Source organism: Micropterus dolomieu, linkage group LG06 (genome assembly GCF_021292245.1).
Source record: "Micropterus dolomieu isolate WLL.071019.BEF.003 ecotype Adirondacks linkage group LG06, ASM2129224v1, whole genome shotgun sequence".
In the NCBI taxonomy this organism is placed as follows: Eukaryota; Metazoa; Chordata; class Actinopteri; order Centrarchiformes; family Centrarchidae; genus Micropterus; species Micropterus dolomieu.
This window is the reverse complement of record NC_060155.1, coordinates 25,072,680-25,089,063: the sequence shown is the minus strand read 5'-3', so window position 1 is coordinate 25,089,063 and position 16,384 is coordinate 25,072,680. Positions and strand designations below refer to the sequence as shown.

Sequence of the window (16,384 nt, the reverse complement as noted above, 5' to 3'; positions counted from 1 at the left end):
AAATCAGCTTGTCAGTGCTCACTGGTGAAAAAACTATGTAATGGAGACGTTGTTTGTAAATTATCTGAAACATATCTCTATTGACATAAGATACTGATAGGTTGTGGCTGGTGCTTGATTTGTAAATTATTAGGTGCCGGAGTGTGAAATGTGCCATCTGCCGAAAATAAGTTTTTAATAATTTACCATCCATCGTCAACCGCATATCCTGCGGACAGGGTTGCGGGGATAAATAATTTACGATCAATTAAATATTTAAAACGCATGGCGTACCTGCACATTGTTTTAAAGGGCGTATTATTAGCTACCAAATCTAATAGTAAATAAGGAAATCCATTAGACTTACCCTATCAGGCTGGATGAAATCTTGTATTTTATTTGTGTAGAAGAGTAGTGCTGTGACGGAGCACAGTTTATAGGTGCCGGAGTGCAAAAGACATAAACTCAGAGGTACTGGAGCGGTGCTTCAGCTAGCAACAAATTAAGCACTGGTTGTGGCTAATCAGACGGTCTGTAGTTCGATCCCTGGCTCTTCAGTCTGCATGTTGAGGCCTTTGGCAAGATACTGTTGCTCCTGAAGGCTGTGCCATCAGTGTTTGAATGCGAGTGTAAAGTGCTTTGAGTGGTCGGAAAACTAGAAATGCGCTGTGACATCGGTCGTGCCAGTCTGTCTGTTCGGTTCTGAGTTAAGTACAAGTGCAGCAAATGAAGCGGCCTCACCATTATTAGAATGAGCTGCATATTGACGCAATAAAGTACTTCCCCAGTGAGATTCAGTGATACTCATCCTCCAGCACTGGAAGTCCCAGAATTAGTTTTAGTTTTACAGTATTTTCTTTTTGTTTGACCAGTTGTTTTAATTAAGTGGATGATATCTCATATTAAACATTTTATCCACATCAAGTCCAAAGCATGTAGAGTAAATATTAGGAACACCTCTTGATACAGTTCAACAGCAGCACAAATAATAACCTCTGAAATGTCCACAAAACAGTTTAAATAAAAATTTTACATCACAGCCTCATGAAGATAGGATTTCTAGCAAGCATGTTGTATTATACTATAAATTAGTTTTAACTTATAGGAGTATAGTATTTTTGTGTAGTCAAATGTAAATCAGGGCGTTGCCTTGATTTGAATATGTCGGTGTGTGTGTGTGTGTGTGTGTGTGTGTGGGGTGGGGGGGGTGACTTTTGAGTAAACAGGCACATTGTTGGCTTAAAATGCTAGATGTGGGCAGGAACTGTAACGGCTAGACACAGGTAAATACTGAGAGAAGGATCTGAACCACTTTAAGGCTGGGGTAGGAAATGTTGGAGGAACTAACAAGAGACTGCTAGAAAATCCTAATCCTCCCTTCAGGCCTCCCTCCAAAGCCACTCCCCCAAAACACATGTTCATGCTCAGTGTGCGCGCAGGTAGACATAAACTTATTACAGTCCTGCGACAGCCACAGATACCAGATCTGGCTGTCTTGTTGCCCACCCCGGCTTTATAATGGTGCAGATCCTTGTCTCTCTATTCATTTCTTTTTTTTTTTTTTGTACAGTCTGGTATTCACCTGGGTCTAGCCGTTGCAATTTGTGCCCACATTTAGCATATTAAACCAACAATGTGTCTGTTTACTCAACAGACATACACACACCCTTAGATCCAAATCAAGGCAACGCCCTGATTTACATATAACAACACAAACATACTCAGTTGCCTGTTCATTAGATCTAACAAGTTAAGTTACTACTGCAGTATAATACTTTACGGCAGAGCTATCACATCAGCGCACACCTGAAGAGAGGAAGGAAAATAAATTGTAGTGGAGAGACGGCTTAGTGAGTTATTACAGTCTATAGTTAGAGAGCATCTTTTGGAGCCTTGCAAATAAAAGGACGGGACTTTCGGTTGTTTAAGCTGGACAGAGCAATTGGATCTTGATCTGACCTCAATGTGGACATTGAAGAGTCATATTGATATCGGGTGTAAATGTAACAGTGTTTCCCCTATATGCATTCAGCAGTGGCGCACCGCCGTTGCTGAATCATGACCGCCGCTACTAAAATTTCCCACGATCATTAAACTATGCACTACAAATGTTTTCACTCGCACACTGTGCGAGCACAGCAACACTTAATGCTTGACTAGCTTCTTCTCCTCGTTCTATGCAGAACATCTACGTGACAGATGGTGTAATATGAGCAGTGTAACTCCTGTAAGGAATCGGGAGGTGCGTGAGTGTTTGATTGTCCGAGTGGCAGAAAGTGACGGTGACCGCGAGCGGAGGAAAATATTCTGGCAATAAATGTACTGTGTCTGTTACAGTGTGTCAGCTTCTCAAGACCAAGAAAAGTTTGTCCTCCTTTGTTGGAAGTGAAGCCTGTCTGCGCTAGCAAACAACTCCCCTCCCCTTCAGACTGAGCAGGAAAGCTTATTCAGTGTGCTCGGCTGTGTCTTTTGGCTGCTATGTAACTGAACATTAGCTTAATTTATGGAAAGTAACTGGTAGATATATTTTATTACTGCCTACTTGTCCAATGTTAAGAACAGCAGTTACAAACTGAGAGTACACTGGTGTAGCCTGCAGCTCCGTTCTGTCCAGACTGATTCAATTATTTTTCACTTTTCAGGTGACTGTGAAAAAGTGGTTAGGAAAAGAAAGAATGGTGGTGACTGTAGAGGAGCTGAGGTTAGTAAAGCAAATTAGTGATGCAAACTAGTCCTTTTAAGCTAATGAAGAGACATTTCCTTTTGGATTTTAATGTGCAAGTAAAATGCACCTCAGAAGGGAGGAGGTTTCTCATGTTGCCTTTTTTTTTAATGTCTACAGATAAATGTCAAAGGCTGTAAAATGAAGACACAAAATGAAAACATGAACAATCATATCTATAATGATTCTGAGGTCATTAACAGGGTTTTCCTGCTGTTAAGGCTTAGCGGGTGATGCCCAAAACATGCTGCCATAAATGTAAAATCACTGTGGAGAGCATCATAATCAACCAAATTACTTTCCACAAAATCTAATGGTTGTAGTTCATCCCCAGTAAAATGATCTTTGGGTGGTGGTTATTTGTTATCTGCTGTAGCTTTTCCAACTATTTGTTCAGAGATATGGTGAAAATAATGGCCCAATATGATGTGAAATTCCATATTTGTCATTGGAAAACGTAGGACCCCAAAACCCTATGCCCTTCTGTCCATTTTGAAACTTCATAAAATATATTCCAATGAAAAAAATTATAAAAGTTGTAGGTTTTTAAGCAGTAATCAGTGAGGCCTTGAGCAGATCTGGTACCTACATTGGACCCCAGAAACACACTCCAGTGATGACGACAGTTTTTAATTGTCTCATGTTTCAGGGAGGGTGAGGTGGGCATACTTCAAAAACAAGGACAATTTTAATGTGTATCTACACCCTACCTAGGGAGACAGCAGAGCTAGCAATGGCAAGGACCGCAGTGCAAGGGAAACCCAATCATATAGTTTACCATCGACTCAGGTAACACTTTTTTTCACTCTACCTGGGTTCCCTAATCCTTGGATCCATCTGCGTATGGTCCAGTACTCGTCACTGATTTCTCTTTATGATGGTGAAAACCAAAAGGATTTTTAGGACATCATGAAAACACATTGTATTGCCTTCCAACCTTTGAAAGGGGTTGCACTTTGTGACGATGCAGCAGACATGTTATTGATTGGTTTAAACTAGTATGGGCAGATCAATCACAGTCTGCCCACTCTAAGAAGTAACTCATATCTTGTGTTGAGACATTTCTTGTAAACAACCTAATTCCTGGAAGTACGGATGGACATCGTTAGGATTTTATCAATAGTACCACTCTTATTAATACTCTAATCAGTCACATTTCATTACCAAATAATTGCTTACATTTTTTTTAAAGAATAAAAGGATTATAGATAGATAATAAATGAGAGAGAGTTATATTTTAAATATAATATTTCTAACAGCTAAGTCATTAAATAAACTAACTAAAACAAATCTAAAATGTCAATAAAATAATCATATTCCTAACATCAAAATACAGAGACATTTAGAAAGAATTAAGAACTCAGACATCAGTGAGCGTCAGTCCCTCCTCCTCCTCCTGCTGTGATTCACTGCCTGCAGGTACCGTTGGCAGAGAGGAGGGGATGCTTCATCTCAGCCAGCAGCTGAAGTTACAAGAATTTTCATTTTAAGATATGTGGCAAACAAACCTAAACAGTTAGACTACAGTAGGGCTGAATGATTAATTGCATTTGCGATATCATCACAGTGTGATAAAACGAGATTTTCTAATCGCAAAGGCTGTGATTACACTCTGGTCACATGACAGCCAAGAGTAAAGCAGTCTGTAGACGAAGCATCAACTTTGCACGTTACGCTGTACCTTGACTTGTTGTTGTACAATCACCTGAAGCTTGACAGAAGCTGACACTACAGAAAGGGAATGAAAGTAGCACTCGCAGGTAACTTGGTGGTGAAATCGTCGGGCCATCCGCTGCTTTGACGGACAGGAAAAATGCACAACAAAAATACACGTGTAGTAAGATAAGCGTATGGTGGCGATCGGCGCCTGCGTCACACACACAGCCACCAGTCAGCTCAGGAAATGTTTATGTAACGGCGTTTCAAACCAAACGCACAAGTCCGAAAGAGGCCGAGTCTGTCCCAGTGTTACAGCCAGTGCGCTGCTTACCAGCATCGGAGGCTGCGGGGTTGGGGAACTCCGGTGTTGTTGAGAATTACTAAGCTTGTCCATAAAACACGAGAGGCGTCACTTCATTTTATTTTCGTTGATTTTTGAATTGAACCTCAAACTGAGATGGACTCCTAGGAGATTTGAACTGAGATAAGGACTCCTGTAAACACTCTCCTGCTTGGTAACATTTCAAACAAAAATCTGCATATTAATGATTTCTGTCTTCCCTTGGAAATATATTTTACAACATGGGATTTCATCATTTATGACGTGCTATTTTCCTTTGCTCCCTGCAGGTGAAGCGAGAGGTGGGTGACATCAGCATTCTGGTGAACAATGCTGGGATTGTGACAGGAAAGAAATTCATGGACGCTCCTGATTCCCTGATTGAGAAGACAATTGAGGTCAACACTATGGCTCACTTCTGGGTCAGTAAGACACACGGGATATGGAGAGCTTTCAGCTAGAACATCACTACACATTCTCAGCTTAGCTTTTTCGTAAGTCTTTCTGTGTTGTAGATCAGGTCCATCTCAAAAAAATAGAATTTTGTGGAAAAGTTAATTGTGAGCACCAGATCAGACTGAGAGATTAAATGCTCAGGAAATCTTTACAGGTGTTTTGAGTTAATTAGCTGATTCGAGTTCTTCTCAGGTCAACATTTCTGACTTTATAAATTCTTTATTCTAACATTGTAATACAATTTTAGAGACTGGAGTTTTAATTTCCATGAGCTGTGAGCCGTAATCCTCAAGATTAAAACAAAAATATTATTTAAATATTCGCTAATTAACTTTTTCACAGTATTTGAATTTTTTTAGATGCACCTCAGACTTTATAGGAGAAAACAGACATCTGCGTGACAGCTGACCAAACTTCATCTGCTAATGGAGACACAGAATTGGGATGCGGTTTACTGTGAGATGCAGTAAACTCCATAAAATTGACTAAACGGACACTAAACTTTGATTTGAACAATATTCTTTTTTTAGTGAAAATAACCAAGATAACAAATGCAACTTGCAGTATATTTATTAGAATAGAAAGTGGTTTTCAACTGTTTCCAAACTCTTTGTAGGCTTCCTATATTTTGTTTGATGTTTTATTTGTTTTCTGTTTCTCCATACTCAGACCTACAAGGCCTTCCTTCCTGCAATGATTGCCAACAATCATGGTCATCTTGTCAGCATTGCCAGTTCTGCTGGACTCATAGGAGTCAATGGATTGGCAGGTGTGTGTTTTTTCTCCTCCTAATCACATCATGCATGTCACTAATTCTAAAGTAGAGTGTATGTGATTACATTATCTTCCAAATTTTTCTAATGGTATCCCTACCACTGACGTCATTTTCAGTTGACATAGAATCTGTTGTAGCAGTTGCTAGGAGCAGTAAACTTAACATCTGTCACTCCATTTATAGAAATATGACCGTTTATCTGAAAGACATTTTTCAAGTATTTAGCTAGCTTCCTGTTCTTAGTCTGGCATACACAGCTCTGAACACCAGACATATTTAACCACTGAAGAAATCAGTGATGTGGGCAGTGATCCACAGGTCTGGAATCAGGATGAAAAATTGCTATATTCTGTGTTGATTTCTACCAATTCATTGCTACTACTAACTGGGCCACCAATTAAGTAGTAGTTATTTAAGTAAAAGTGCTTTTTTTCCTCTTATCTTGTGATGCTCTTATGTGTGAAGACATTGCATGACTAAAATATTAAACCGAAGCCCCAATACATGTAGTGGAGAGAAACATTCTATAACAAAGGAGAAAACATTAGTGCTTTTGAATAGACAGAAAATAATTAGAGCAGTGTATTTTTAATGTAGTTATGGCACAGATTACTAAACGGTGAAGACCATGTGCAGCATTCTTTGGATAACAAGCTGCAACTCTACATGTAAAGGTACATTGACCGAGAACAAACACTGGTTCTAATCGTGTAGGTAAGGGTTCAAGGTTCAAGGGTTCATTTAATGGTAATTTTGCAACGCAAGGTTGTATTCAGGGTTTTTCCTGGCTCAGAAGGGGCCTTTGGGGGGTTACTTTGAGCGACAGTAAGCATGATCAGTATACGTACAGTAAAGGCAATGTGTTACCTTATGACCGAAATCTATACATTTTCTTGTTATTTATGACCATTTGATAAACAAAATATATCCACAACCTGAATGAGTAAAAGGTATAAAAGTAAAGAAATATGTTAGTATAATAATATATTTACAGGTTACACCCTTTCTAATGTCTCGCCTACTTGCTGTTGATCCTCTGTAAAAGTTGATGAGGGCTATGCATAGGAACTTTGCTCTCAAGTTATAGAAAAATAGCTGTTTCTGAGTTTTTAGAACCGGTGTGGAGATGTGAGATGTCCATGACCGTTTCTTTCTTTTTAAATAGACATTTCCTCTACTGTTATGACTTGTCTTAATTTGAGGAGTGTAGTACATTTCCTCAGTCAGTAAATAGTTTTGATATCACTGAACATGCGGTATGCTCTTTAAAATGTTTAGAATGCACTATGGCTTACTTTAAAGTGTTACCCGAGGAATTTAGGGTCTAGTGACCGGTTCAAGGGTGTGTCAGAACAGCTTCCGCTCTGGATTTGGACCTTACGTGCAGCTCTGCTTGTAAATACTGTCAAGACTATATAAAACTGATCAATTTCCAATACAATGTTTATTGTAATCTATTATGCTTTGGGTACACAAGCTGTATGAAACACTTCATTGTGGTCTGTTAAATCAGTAGAACTGTTTTCTGACTCAGTGTTGTGAGTGACTCAACCTCTGAGCAGCACAAAGTAAACAAACAGCACGTAGCAGCCCTCAAGGAAGAATTCATCCTGACAGAGTGTCAGCAAGGGATTCAAGCAGAGCTGATTTGTTTTTTTTGATCATTCGACAAGCAGTTCTGACGTGTGTGGATGTGTGTGGTGTCAGGTGGAGTGAGCTGGACCGAACAGACTCGTGGGCATACATAGGTCTCTTGTGAACAAGTTGTTCTTACAGAGTGAGACTTGTCCGGTCTCTATAAATATGAAGTAGTATCTTAGAGCTCTGTGGGCCCACAGACGGTCTGTGTCTCGTTGTTGCACACAGGTTGAAACTCAAGAATGATTATAAATCAGTGTTTTAATCCCAGCATTTAAGAAACCCCCCCCGTGGTGCTCAGCAGCTGTCTGTTGGTGAGCTGCACCCTGGTCCTCACAACAATCTGCGTTATGTGCATAGACTGTATAAAAAAAGTGGACGTAGTCATGGTGACGTCACCCGTTTTTGTGGACTGCCATTTTGAAGCCTCGAGTTTGGCCAATAGGGCACCGTCATGTTGAGTTTTTGCAACCAGTGGCACTAGACGTAAATATATTTGGATGAGACGGTGGAGCTAACGGCCGTGTGGAGCAAGCTAGCTTGCTTAGCTAGGTGCATCTGTAACGGTCATTATAACAGTGCTGACAATTTTGTCTGTATTATTTATTGTATTTTTTTGCATGTTTGTCACACTGAAATGTTTCAGATCAAACATATTGAAAACAAAGAACACAAGTAAACACAAAATGCAGTTTTTAAATGAAGTTTTTTATTAAGGGGGTTAAAAATCCAAACCTACACTGGCCCTGTGTGTGAAAAAGTGATTTCCCCCTAAACCTAATAAATGGTTGAGCCACCCTTAGCATCAACAACTGCAATCAGGCATTTGCGATAACTGGCAATGAGGCTTTTACAGGTCTGTGGAGGAAATTTGGACCACCAATTCAGCCACACTGGAGGGTTTTCGAGCCTTAACTGCTTTTTTTAAGGTCATTCCACAACATCTCAAATCGGACTCAGGTCAGGACTAGGCCCCTCCAAATCTTCATTTTGTTTTTCTGAAGCCATTCCAGGGCTCGACAATAACAGTGGTCCGATGGCCCGGGGCCAGTAAAACGTAACATTGGGACAGTTGTTTTGCGGCACTTGGCGTGCACCGATGTCCAATCCAGAGTTGTAGTTACGTGACGAGAGGTTGTCAAATGGTATTTCTCTAATCTCAGTCGGCAACCTCTGGGTGGAAAGTGAAGCCATGCAGACGGAATTTAAAGCTGCGTTCTCTCTAACGGCCAGCAGGGGCGAGTTCCATTAGAAATAGTTGGTAATTTTTACTACTTCTCAGCTGATTTATTACCTCAGTAAACACTTTTAAATGAGTTTATAGTCTCAGTCGCTAGTTTCAAGTCTTCTTCAACACAGCATGATGTTCATTTAGTATATTATGGTCCTATTTAGGGGAAAATGGACAATAATGCACCGTATGCTTTTGAACAGGGCTACCTTGTGATTGACAGGTCGCTACCATGGCAACCTGTTCATCAGGATAGAGGCGACTCATGTCCGCTGCTCTGTGTACATTTTTCATATATGGCTGTCAGCAGGAGGGCACATCATGTTTGAGTCTGTTAGTATGTTTTGTTTTAAAAGTAAATTGTTTTGTTAACCTTTTTTATAATTTTAGCTAATTACATTTTTGTTTATTAAATACATCCTGGATATAAAGAAAACTAAACGATTAAACACTTTTGGAAGGAGGGACAGTAAAAATTGTCTTCGGGCCAGTAAGTTTTTCTAACCCGGTGGACCCCTGCATTCAGAGGTGGACTTGCTGGTGTGTTTTGGATAATTGTCCTGCTGCAGAACCCAGATGCGCTTCAGTTTGAGGTCATAAACAGATAACTGGACATTCTCCTTCAGAATTTTTTGGTAGACAAAATTCATAGTTCAATTTACCACAGCAAGTCTTTCAGGTCCTGAAGCAGCAAAACAGCCCCAGACCATCACACTGCCGCCACCATATTTTACTGTTGGTATGATGTTCCTTTTCTGAAATGCTGTTACTTTTACGCCAGATGTAATGGGATGCACACCTTCCAAAAAGTCCAACTTTTTTCTCGTCAGTCCCTGCATAGAGAATTTACCATGGTTTATCGTTAAAGCAGTAATCGTTTCATCCCTATGAGTCACTCTAGCCTGATTGACAGGTCGCCATGGTAACGATATGTCAATCACAGATAATCCCACCCTAAAGCTTAATCTGCTTTATGGTCTAATCTCGTCTAAATGGGACCAAAATTTACTAAATGAACATCATGTTGTATTGAAGAACACTTGAAACTAGCCATTGAGACCATAAACTCATGAAAGTGTTTACTGAGGTAATAAATAAGCTGAGAAGTAGGGTCATTTCACCTTCTTTCTACTTGAACCGGACTTCTTTTTGCAACCAGAAGAGTCTCCCCCTGCTGGCCGTTCAATAGAACGCAGGTTTAAGAAACTTGCGTGTTCGCGTCAGTTGTCTGACCGGAAGCTTCCTGCTTGGTTACTTGCTGTTTTTTCACTTCAGTTGAATATTTTCAACTTGCGCTTTTGTTTCCCTTCACCTCTCCTCTCTCATTAATTGAACCATATAGGCCTCTTTTTTATTTTTTTTTAATTTATTTTTTTTAAATCATACAAACAAAGTTTTATTCGGAGAAAAGGAAGAGCATCAATGGTCATGAAAAATGACATTAACTTAATTTAACTTTAAACCTTGTAGTTTGCTAATCCTCTGCACATGTTCAGACATCTTAAGATGCCTTTAGCCCTCTGTCAGTGGGTCATCTACAGTCAGTACTGCAGAGTGCGTGAGGTACTTTGTGAATCATCTAATCAGGTAGTTTTAGGAAGCTGGACTGTATCCCATGTGGCTTTAGTCTGTATTAAATGGTGGGATCTCTTATGTTTCATCCATTTATCTTATCTTTATTATATTTGAACTTTGCTGTATCTGTATCATACCAGGCAGTACGACACATCCAGTGGTGTTCTTTTGAGCTCTGCTCTAATTTAACATCAAATGCATCAAATAGATAAGTGAATTTCCCAACTCCTGGGTTGGGTTATGAAGTCAGTTTGCAGTAATTTGATGTTGGGGTGGGCTCAGGTGCTACAACTAAATCTGAGAGTATCTTTAAACTGGACTAAGAACTGCCTTTTCTAAACAGAAATTAATCAAATACTTGATACAAGAATAAATGCTCAATTCTTCAGGCATCAGCTGACTTTATTAGGAATACTTTGAAATGATAGAATATTACTATTTGCTTATTACTCTCCAAGACTGAGTTGCCCTCTCACCTATCTATGTCAGAAAGATTGTAGTGCCTTATCACCTGTAACCCTGACTCGGTCAGATTATATAATGGGTGTCGCCATGGCACAAAATTATTACTGTCAACAACTATATATGCGTTGTGATAAGCCAACATGTCACATGAAGTCTATACATGTAGAAAGAAGGTGGATATTGACTGCACTTCACCTGGAGTCTCACATAGCCGGCGGTATCTCCACACTGACTGTCAGCATTGTGCTAGCTAGTGGCTGAGAGACAGAGGGTCAATAGAGGTGCTGAAGCAATGGACAGTGGGGGAAAGTTTGTTTTTTGAACGTTAAAGCTTGTAAAAATGTTCTAGTGGAAATAATATGGGACCTTTTTTTTTTAAAATAAATTCTTTGACAATGTAAAGACCTTCACAACCTCTCATAAATATATTGTGACCACCTGCAGCAAGGTGAAAATTTTCTAAATACAGTGTAAACCTAAACTAATATTTAGTGGTGATTATGTGGCTGCAGCACATTGCTTAGCTTCCATGCTGTTCCTGTCTGCTTGTCCAAACCAGGAGCTTGCCGGATGCCGTCTACTGTAGATATTTAGTGGGGAAACCCACATAGAGTGATTTATTGAGGTAGATTGAGGCAACATTGGAGGATAAAAGAAATCATACTTGAAGCATTAATAATGACAAAAGAATATGTAGGCCTACAAGGTGGGGAAAACACTTTAAGAATAGTGATAATGTTAATTACTGTTAACAATAGTGTGTATGTATGGGTTCAGTGAGTGTTTCTGTACCAGCATTATGTGCAGGTTGTTTTGTGCCTAGGACTCTGTTTGACGTGGTAACAAAAGAGGTATAGAGTATTGTTTTTTTTTTTTTTTTTATACTAGTATTGCTTTAAAGTTTTATTATTGTGACAACCTTAGTGCATACATTTACATTTATTCATTTAGCTGACCCTCTTATCCAAAGCGACTTACAATTGCTATGTATGTCAGAGGTCGCACACCTCTGGAGCAACTAGGGGTTAAGTGTCTTGCTCAGGGTGTGGATTCAAACCCAGGTCTCTCAATATCAAAGGCATGTGTTTTATCCACTACCCCATCACCACCCACTACATACATACATGCATACATAGATTCTAGGGTTGGGCCGATAGACGATGCCATCGTCCATCATCAGTGGCTGACGGACATCACAATATTGAACCAGCATCTTGGCCATATTTGTCCTTCCATCTGCCCCAGGATGACGCGGTACATAAAAACGTAGGCTTTATAAGATGACTGCTAGCGCCCCCATGGTTTTTGGGAAGAAATGTTAATTATGGTAACCATCTGTTAGCAAAGAGCACCAGGGTCTGTCCCAATGGGATGAACTTATTGAATCACCTACATTTTCAATGAAAAATTAAGGTATTTAGAAATAAAGTTTGGTTTTGAGGGATCAAGTCACCACCATGGTCCATCTGGATTATGTGAAAAATAACAAATATGCAAAGTAGTTACCTACCATTTCCTGTCCTGTTGGAAACTATCCTGTAGGAATGTAACTTGAGGCAAACAACAACTAAGGGAATAAACGGACTATAAACTGATTATCCTTTTCGCATGTTTTTTCCCTGTACCTTTGACCCCTCTCCCTGCAGACTACTGTGCCAGTAAGTTTGCAGCAGTAGGTTTTGCAGAGTCAGTGGGTCTGGAGCTGCTGGCAACTGGGATAGATGGCGTCAAGACCACCATTGTGTGCCCGTACTTCATCAACACCGGAATGTTCGATGGATGTCAAACTAAGTAGGTCTTTTTACATGACTTTCACCATGATCTTGTTTTTTTATTTCAGCTTGCACTCTTGACTGAAATAACGATAGTAATTCTAAATAATTTGCACATTTCCAAACAATTATATCTAGTTTCCCGCATCATGACGCATGGTCAGTTTAGTCTGGCTCTCTTTTGATGACCTGGCTTCACTGAATATACCATAACGTTGTTTATCAACTGACACTAATAACTCTGCATTTACTATGTTTTTCAACATGTTCAGAAGTCCAGATTGAACATTTCTGTTTATTGTAATGTAGTTTATAGAGAATACATGGACATTTGTGCACTTTTTGTTTCATGTTAAGCAAATGACTAATATCAGTTCCTGTAGTCCAGTGTTTTATTTGTATCTGGGGGGATGTAAACAACAGCAACAAAGACACCGGTGAATTCTCTTAACATAAAACATTTCTGGGGAAGATTTATCCATCAACTTTGACTGCACCACACGTCACAAACCAAGCGGCAACCTCTAAGTCTGAAAAGTGAAGCCATTGTGGAAGTGCCTTAAACCTGCATTCTTACTAATGGCCAGCCTGAAATCCAATTACATTGGAGTCTGACAAAATTAGTCTACTTCTTAACTTGATTTGTTACCTCATTAAACACTTTCCTAATGAGTTTATGGTTTATCATCCCATTCAGAGGTAAATGGACGATAAAACACTGGTATGCTGTAGCGTGTGACAAGCTTCTACCCAAGTGACCTGTCAATCAGGATTCGCTGCACTGTGTACATTTAAGGAGCCGTAAACTTGTTATTGGGTGCTGACGGTGTTTTCGTCTAAGAACTTTGACCCTTTCACAGTGTGTTTTCAGTCCATGAAGTTAATTGTAAAAGTTTTGCCTATAAATGTTCAGCTTGGTTCTGCTTAAGAGTCGGCTGTTAATTTTTTCTGTTTAGTACTTTTTGTTATAAGCCTCTTTTTTGCTAGCCTAAATTATCACCCAATTAATATCATAGTTGAATTACAGATGCACCTTATTAACCAAGCTAACCAGCTCCACCCTCTCGTCCAAATATGGTCACCAGGGATGCACCGAAATGAAAATTCTTGGCCAAAGCCAAAACCGAATATAATTAAAAAACTAATACTGAATACAGAACAAGTACATTCACATTTTTTGCCATGGATGCCGTGGATGCGCTAGGAGACAATACAGCTGATCAGTGTCTGCAAACAGCAAGTTTTTGCGTCTTTCTCGGACACTTTAAAATGCTTCCACGCTGCCGACAAGTCTGTTTGATTTATTAGGCCTTACACCGAGTGATTTTTTTTATTTTTTGGTATTTTTTGGTATTTTCAGCCGATAAATTTACAATTTCGGTGGCCGAAAAATTACAAATTCTAACAAAAATGTAGAGACATTTGAAGGCGCTACTGGCCACCACATCTGCAAGCACCGCCAGCACCATGGACGAAGCCATAATGATGCCTCTTTGATAACAAATTCAATAAGACTCTCTTTGTATCTCTCCTTATGGCTTCAAATGATTGGCTATTATCACCTAATCTTAGCTCTGCTCAGCTTAAATAAACCAATCACACAACTTATCTCCATCTCTTCTCACAGGATTTTCTCTGTAATGATCTCGCTGTCCTCCACTTCTTCATGTCTTTCTGCTGTGTTTTTGTATAAAAAGCCATGTCACATGTAAATTTCATTCAAAGTAGATACAATTTTCTCAGTTTTCTTCACGTTTCTCCCTTTTTTTTCAGATTCCTTCTGATTGTTTCCAGTCCATGGCTTAATAATCACATGGCCTGTGTTACTAGATTCCTACAGATTTTCTTGTCCTGGATTTACAGAGGAGTTTCTCTCTTGGTTTAATGGGCTATACAGAAAGCCATTAAACAGTGCTAGCTGTGGGCATTATAGCCTGGCTGTGCTGGGCTGTTCTCAGAAGACTGGTGTGAGATTGACTGACTTTTGGCAGTGGAGAGAGAGGTGAACAAGGGGAGAGGAGTTAAATGGAGGGGTAATAATCATAGGTTATGTAACTTGGCAAGTCAATTAAGCACAAATCTTATTTGTAATGACAGCCCTGAAATCTAGGGACCACCTGGGGAATAAAATGGAATGAAAACAAATCAAGAAGATTAAACAGAGAATATGAAAGGAGAGGGACTGAGAGATAAAGCATAAGATATTCTCGGAGCATGAAATAGAACTGTAGCATTACAGTACAGACACGAGAGAGCGTAGCTTTTATTTATTATTCACTCAGCACTTCCTCAGTCTGTTCCAATGAAAATGCTTCCATTGGTTCAGTTGACATGACGTCCTCACTAACATTTTAGTGTGTTCAAAATTCTGCTGGCTGTTTGTTTAAACAAGCTTCTGGTCTGAATTACAAACTCCTCAGGACCAAGCACTGAATCTTGGGGGATGTGGCCTTTGTAATTGCTGCTCCCTCTCCTTGTAATTCTTCAACCTTCCACATTAAGGGGACCACCCTCTCAAAACCCTTCTCCTCTGATTTCCCTGACTAACCCTCCAACCCGTATTCTGCAATCCTCTCCCCAGTTTTACTGTTTTACTACATTATCCTGGTTTTTACTTTATTATTGAATCTTGAATTTCTTTCACCTGTCTTGTATTTGGCCCATACCTGTTTGAATGCATGGCAACCAGGATAATGGTAGATAAAGGAAATATGTAAATGTTTTTGAAAAGGGCAGCTGTGGCTCAGGAGGTAGAGTGGGTGGCCCACTAATCAGGCCCTTGCATTTTTGTGGATAAGATCAGAGGACACTGTAGGCTGGTATGATATCAGATATTTGAATGTCCGTCATAAACAAATTACATGATGCTCGTTGGAGGCTTGAAGTTAAGTAGTGTTTATGGGGTAAACTGAGCTTTTCCAGAACGATGATGTAAGCCAGCCCAGTGACAGTCAGGAGCTGTTGTGATTAATCTGTTTGTTTAATTTGTTAGACGTCGCAACTACTACTTTTGCCGGCTTTTGGGCTGTTGTTCAAACTAAAGATTGTACTTCCGCATTTTATGTTCCTGCCTTCACGGACACTCGGATCTCAAAACATGCTGTCAAAAATCAACTGGCTAGAACAACCACTGCAAGACCATGGCAGAAAGCAATGTCCCTGTAGATATGGGAGAACGATTTTAATAGTGTAATACTGGAATCAGACATTCAGGGCTATTCAGGGAGAAATTACGGCGTATGGAGGAGAAAGAGGCCGCCGGAGCAGAGAGTCAAGCATAGCCAGCCGGTGAGGATAGCGGCACACAGCTGCCCTGTGCCAGTAAATGTACAACACTGGAAACAGAAGTGGAGTCGCTGTGAGTTACACCAAAGCTTGGGGCCATATATGTACAGGGGAATGCTTAAGACATACTGTACTGAGCATAGAGTTGATAGCCTTAGCAAAATAAAACAAAGGGGACTGAAGTAGATTTCTATTCTAACACCTCTCAGGCTCTTTGTTTTTGCACATTTGCTGCATTAAGCAGTGCTTTATATAAACAATACATGAAATGATTAGTAATGTAATAAATGCCGCTTGTATGATGAGCCCCCCAAATAATTACCACCAAACTTTGCAGTTCAACTCAGATCAACAGAGCGTATTAGCTTATTTTTGCTCATTGTTTTGATTTGACAGCCCACCATTATACAATGTTTTTTGGTTCCATGTCAGTATGAAATTAGACACCTTCTGTTGTCTCCACAGTCACTAAGGCCCTGTTCTTCGA

At 39.8% G+C, this 16,384-nt stretch overlaps 1 protein-coding gene across 2 annotated transcripts in view; it reads left to right on the top strand.

Moving 5' to 3' along the window:
• The window catches only part of LOC123972109 (epidermal retinol dehydrogenase 2-like), a 46,364-nt gene that overhangs the window by 4,663 nt on the left and 25,317 nt on the right, over positions 1 to 16,384 (top strand). For both annotated transcript variants that reach the window (XM_046051363.1, XM_046051362.1), the window contains exons 3-5: positions 4,991 to 5,122; positions 5,826 to 5,925; positions 12,487 to 12,631. In XM_046051363.1, coding sequence (XP_045907319.1) covers positions 4,991 to 5,122; positions 5,826 to 5,925; positions 12,487 to 12,631 — 377 coding nt within the window. The remainder of the gene's footprint in view (positions 1 to 4,990; positions 5,123 to 5,825; positions 5,926 to 12,486; positions 12,632 to 16,384) is intronic.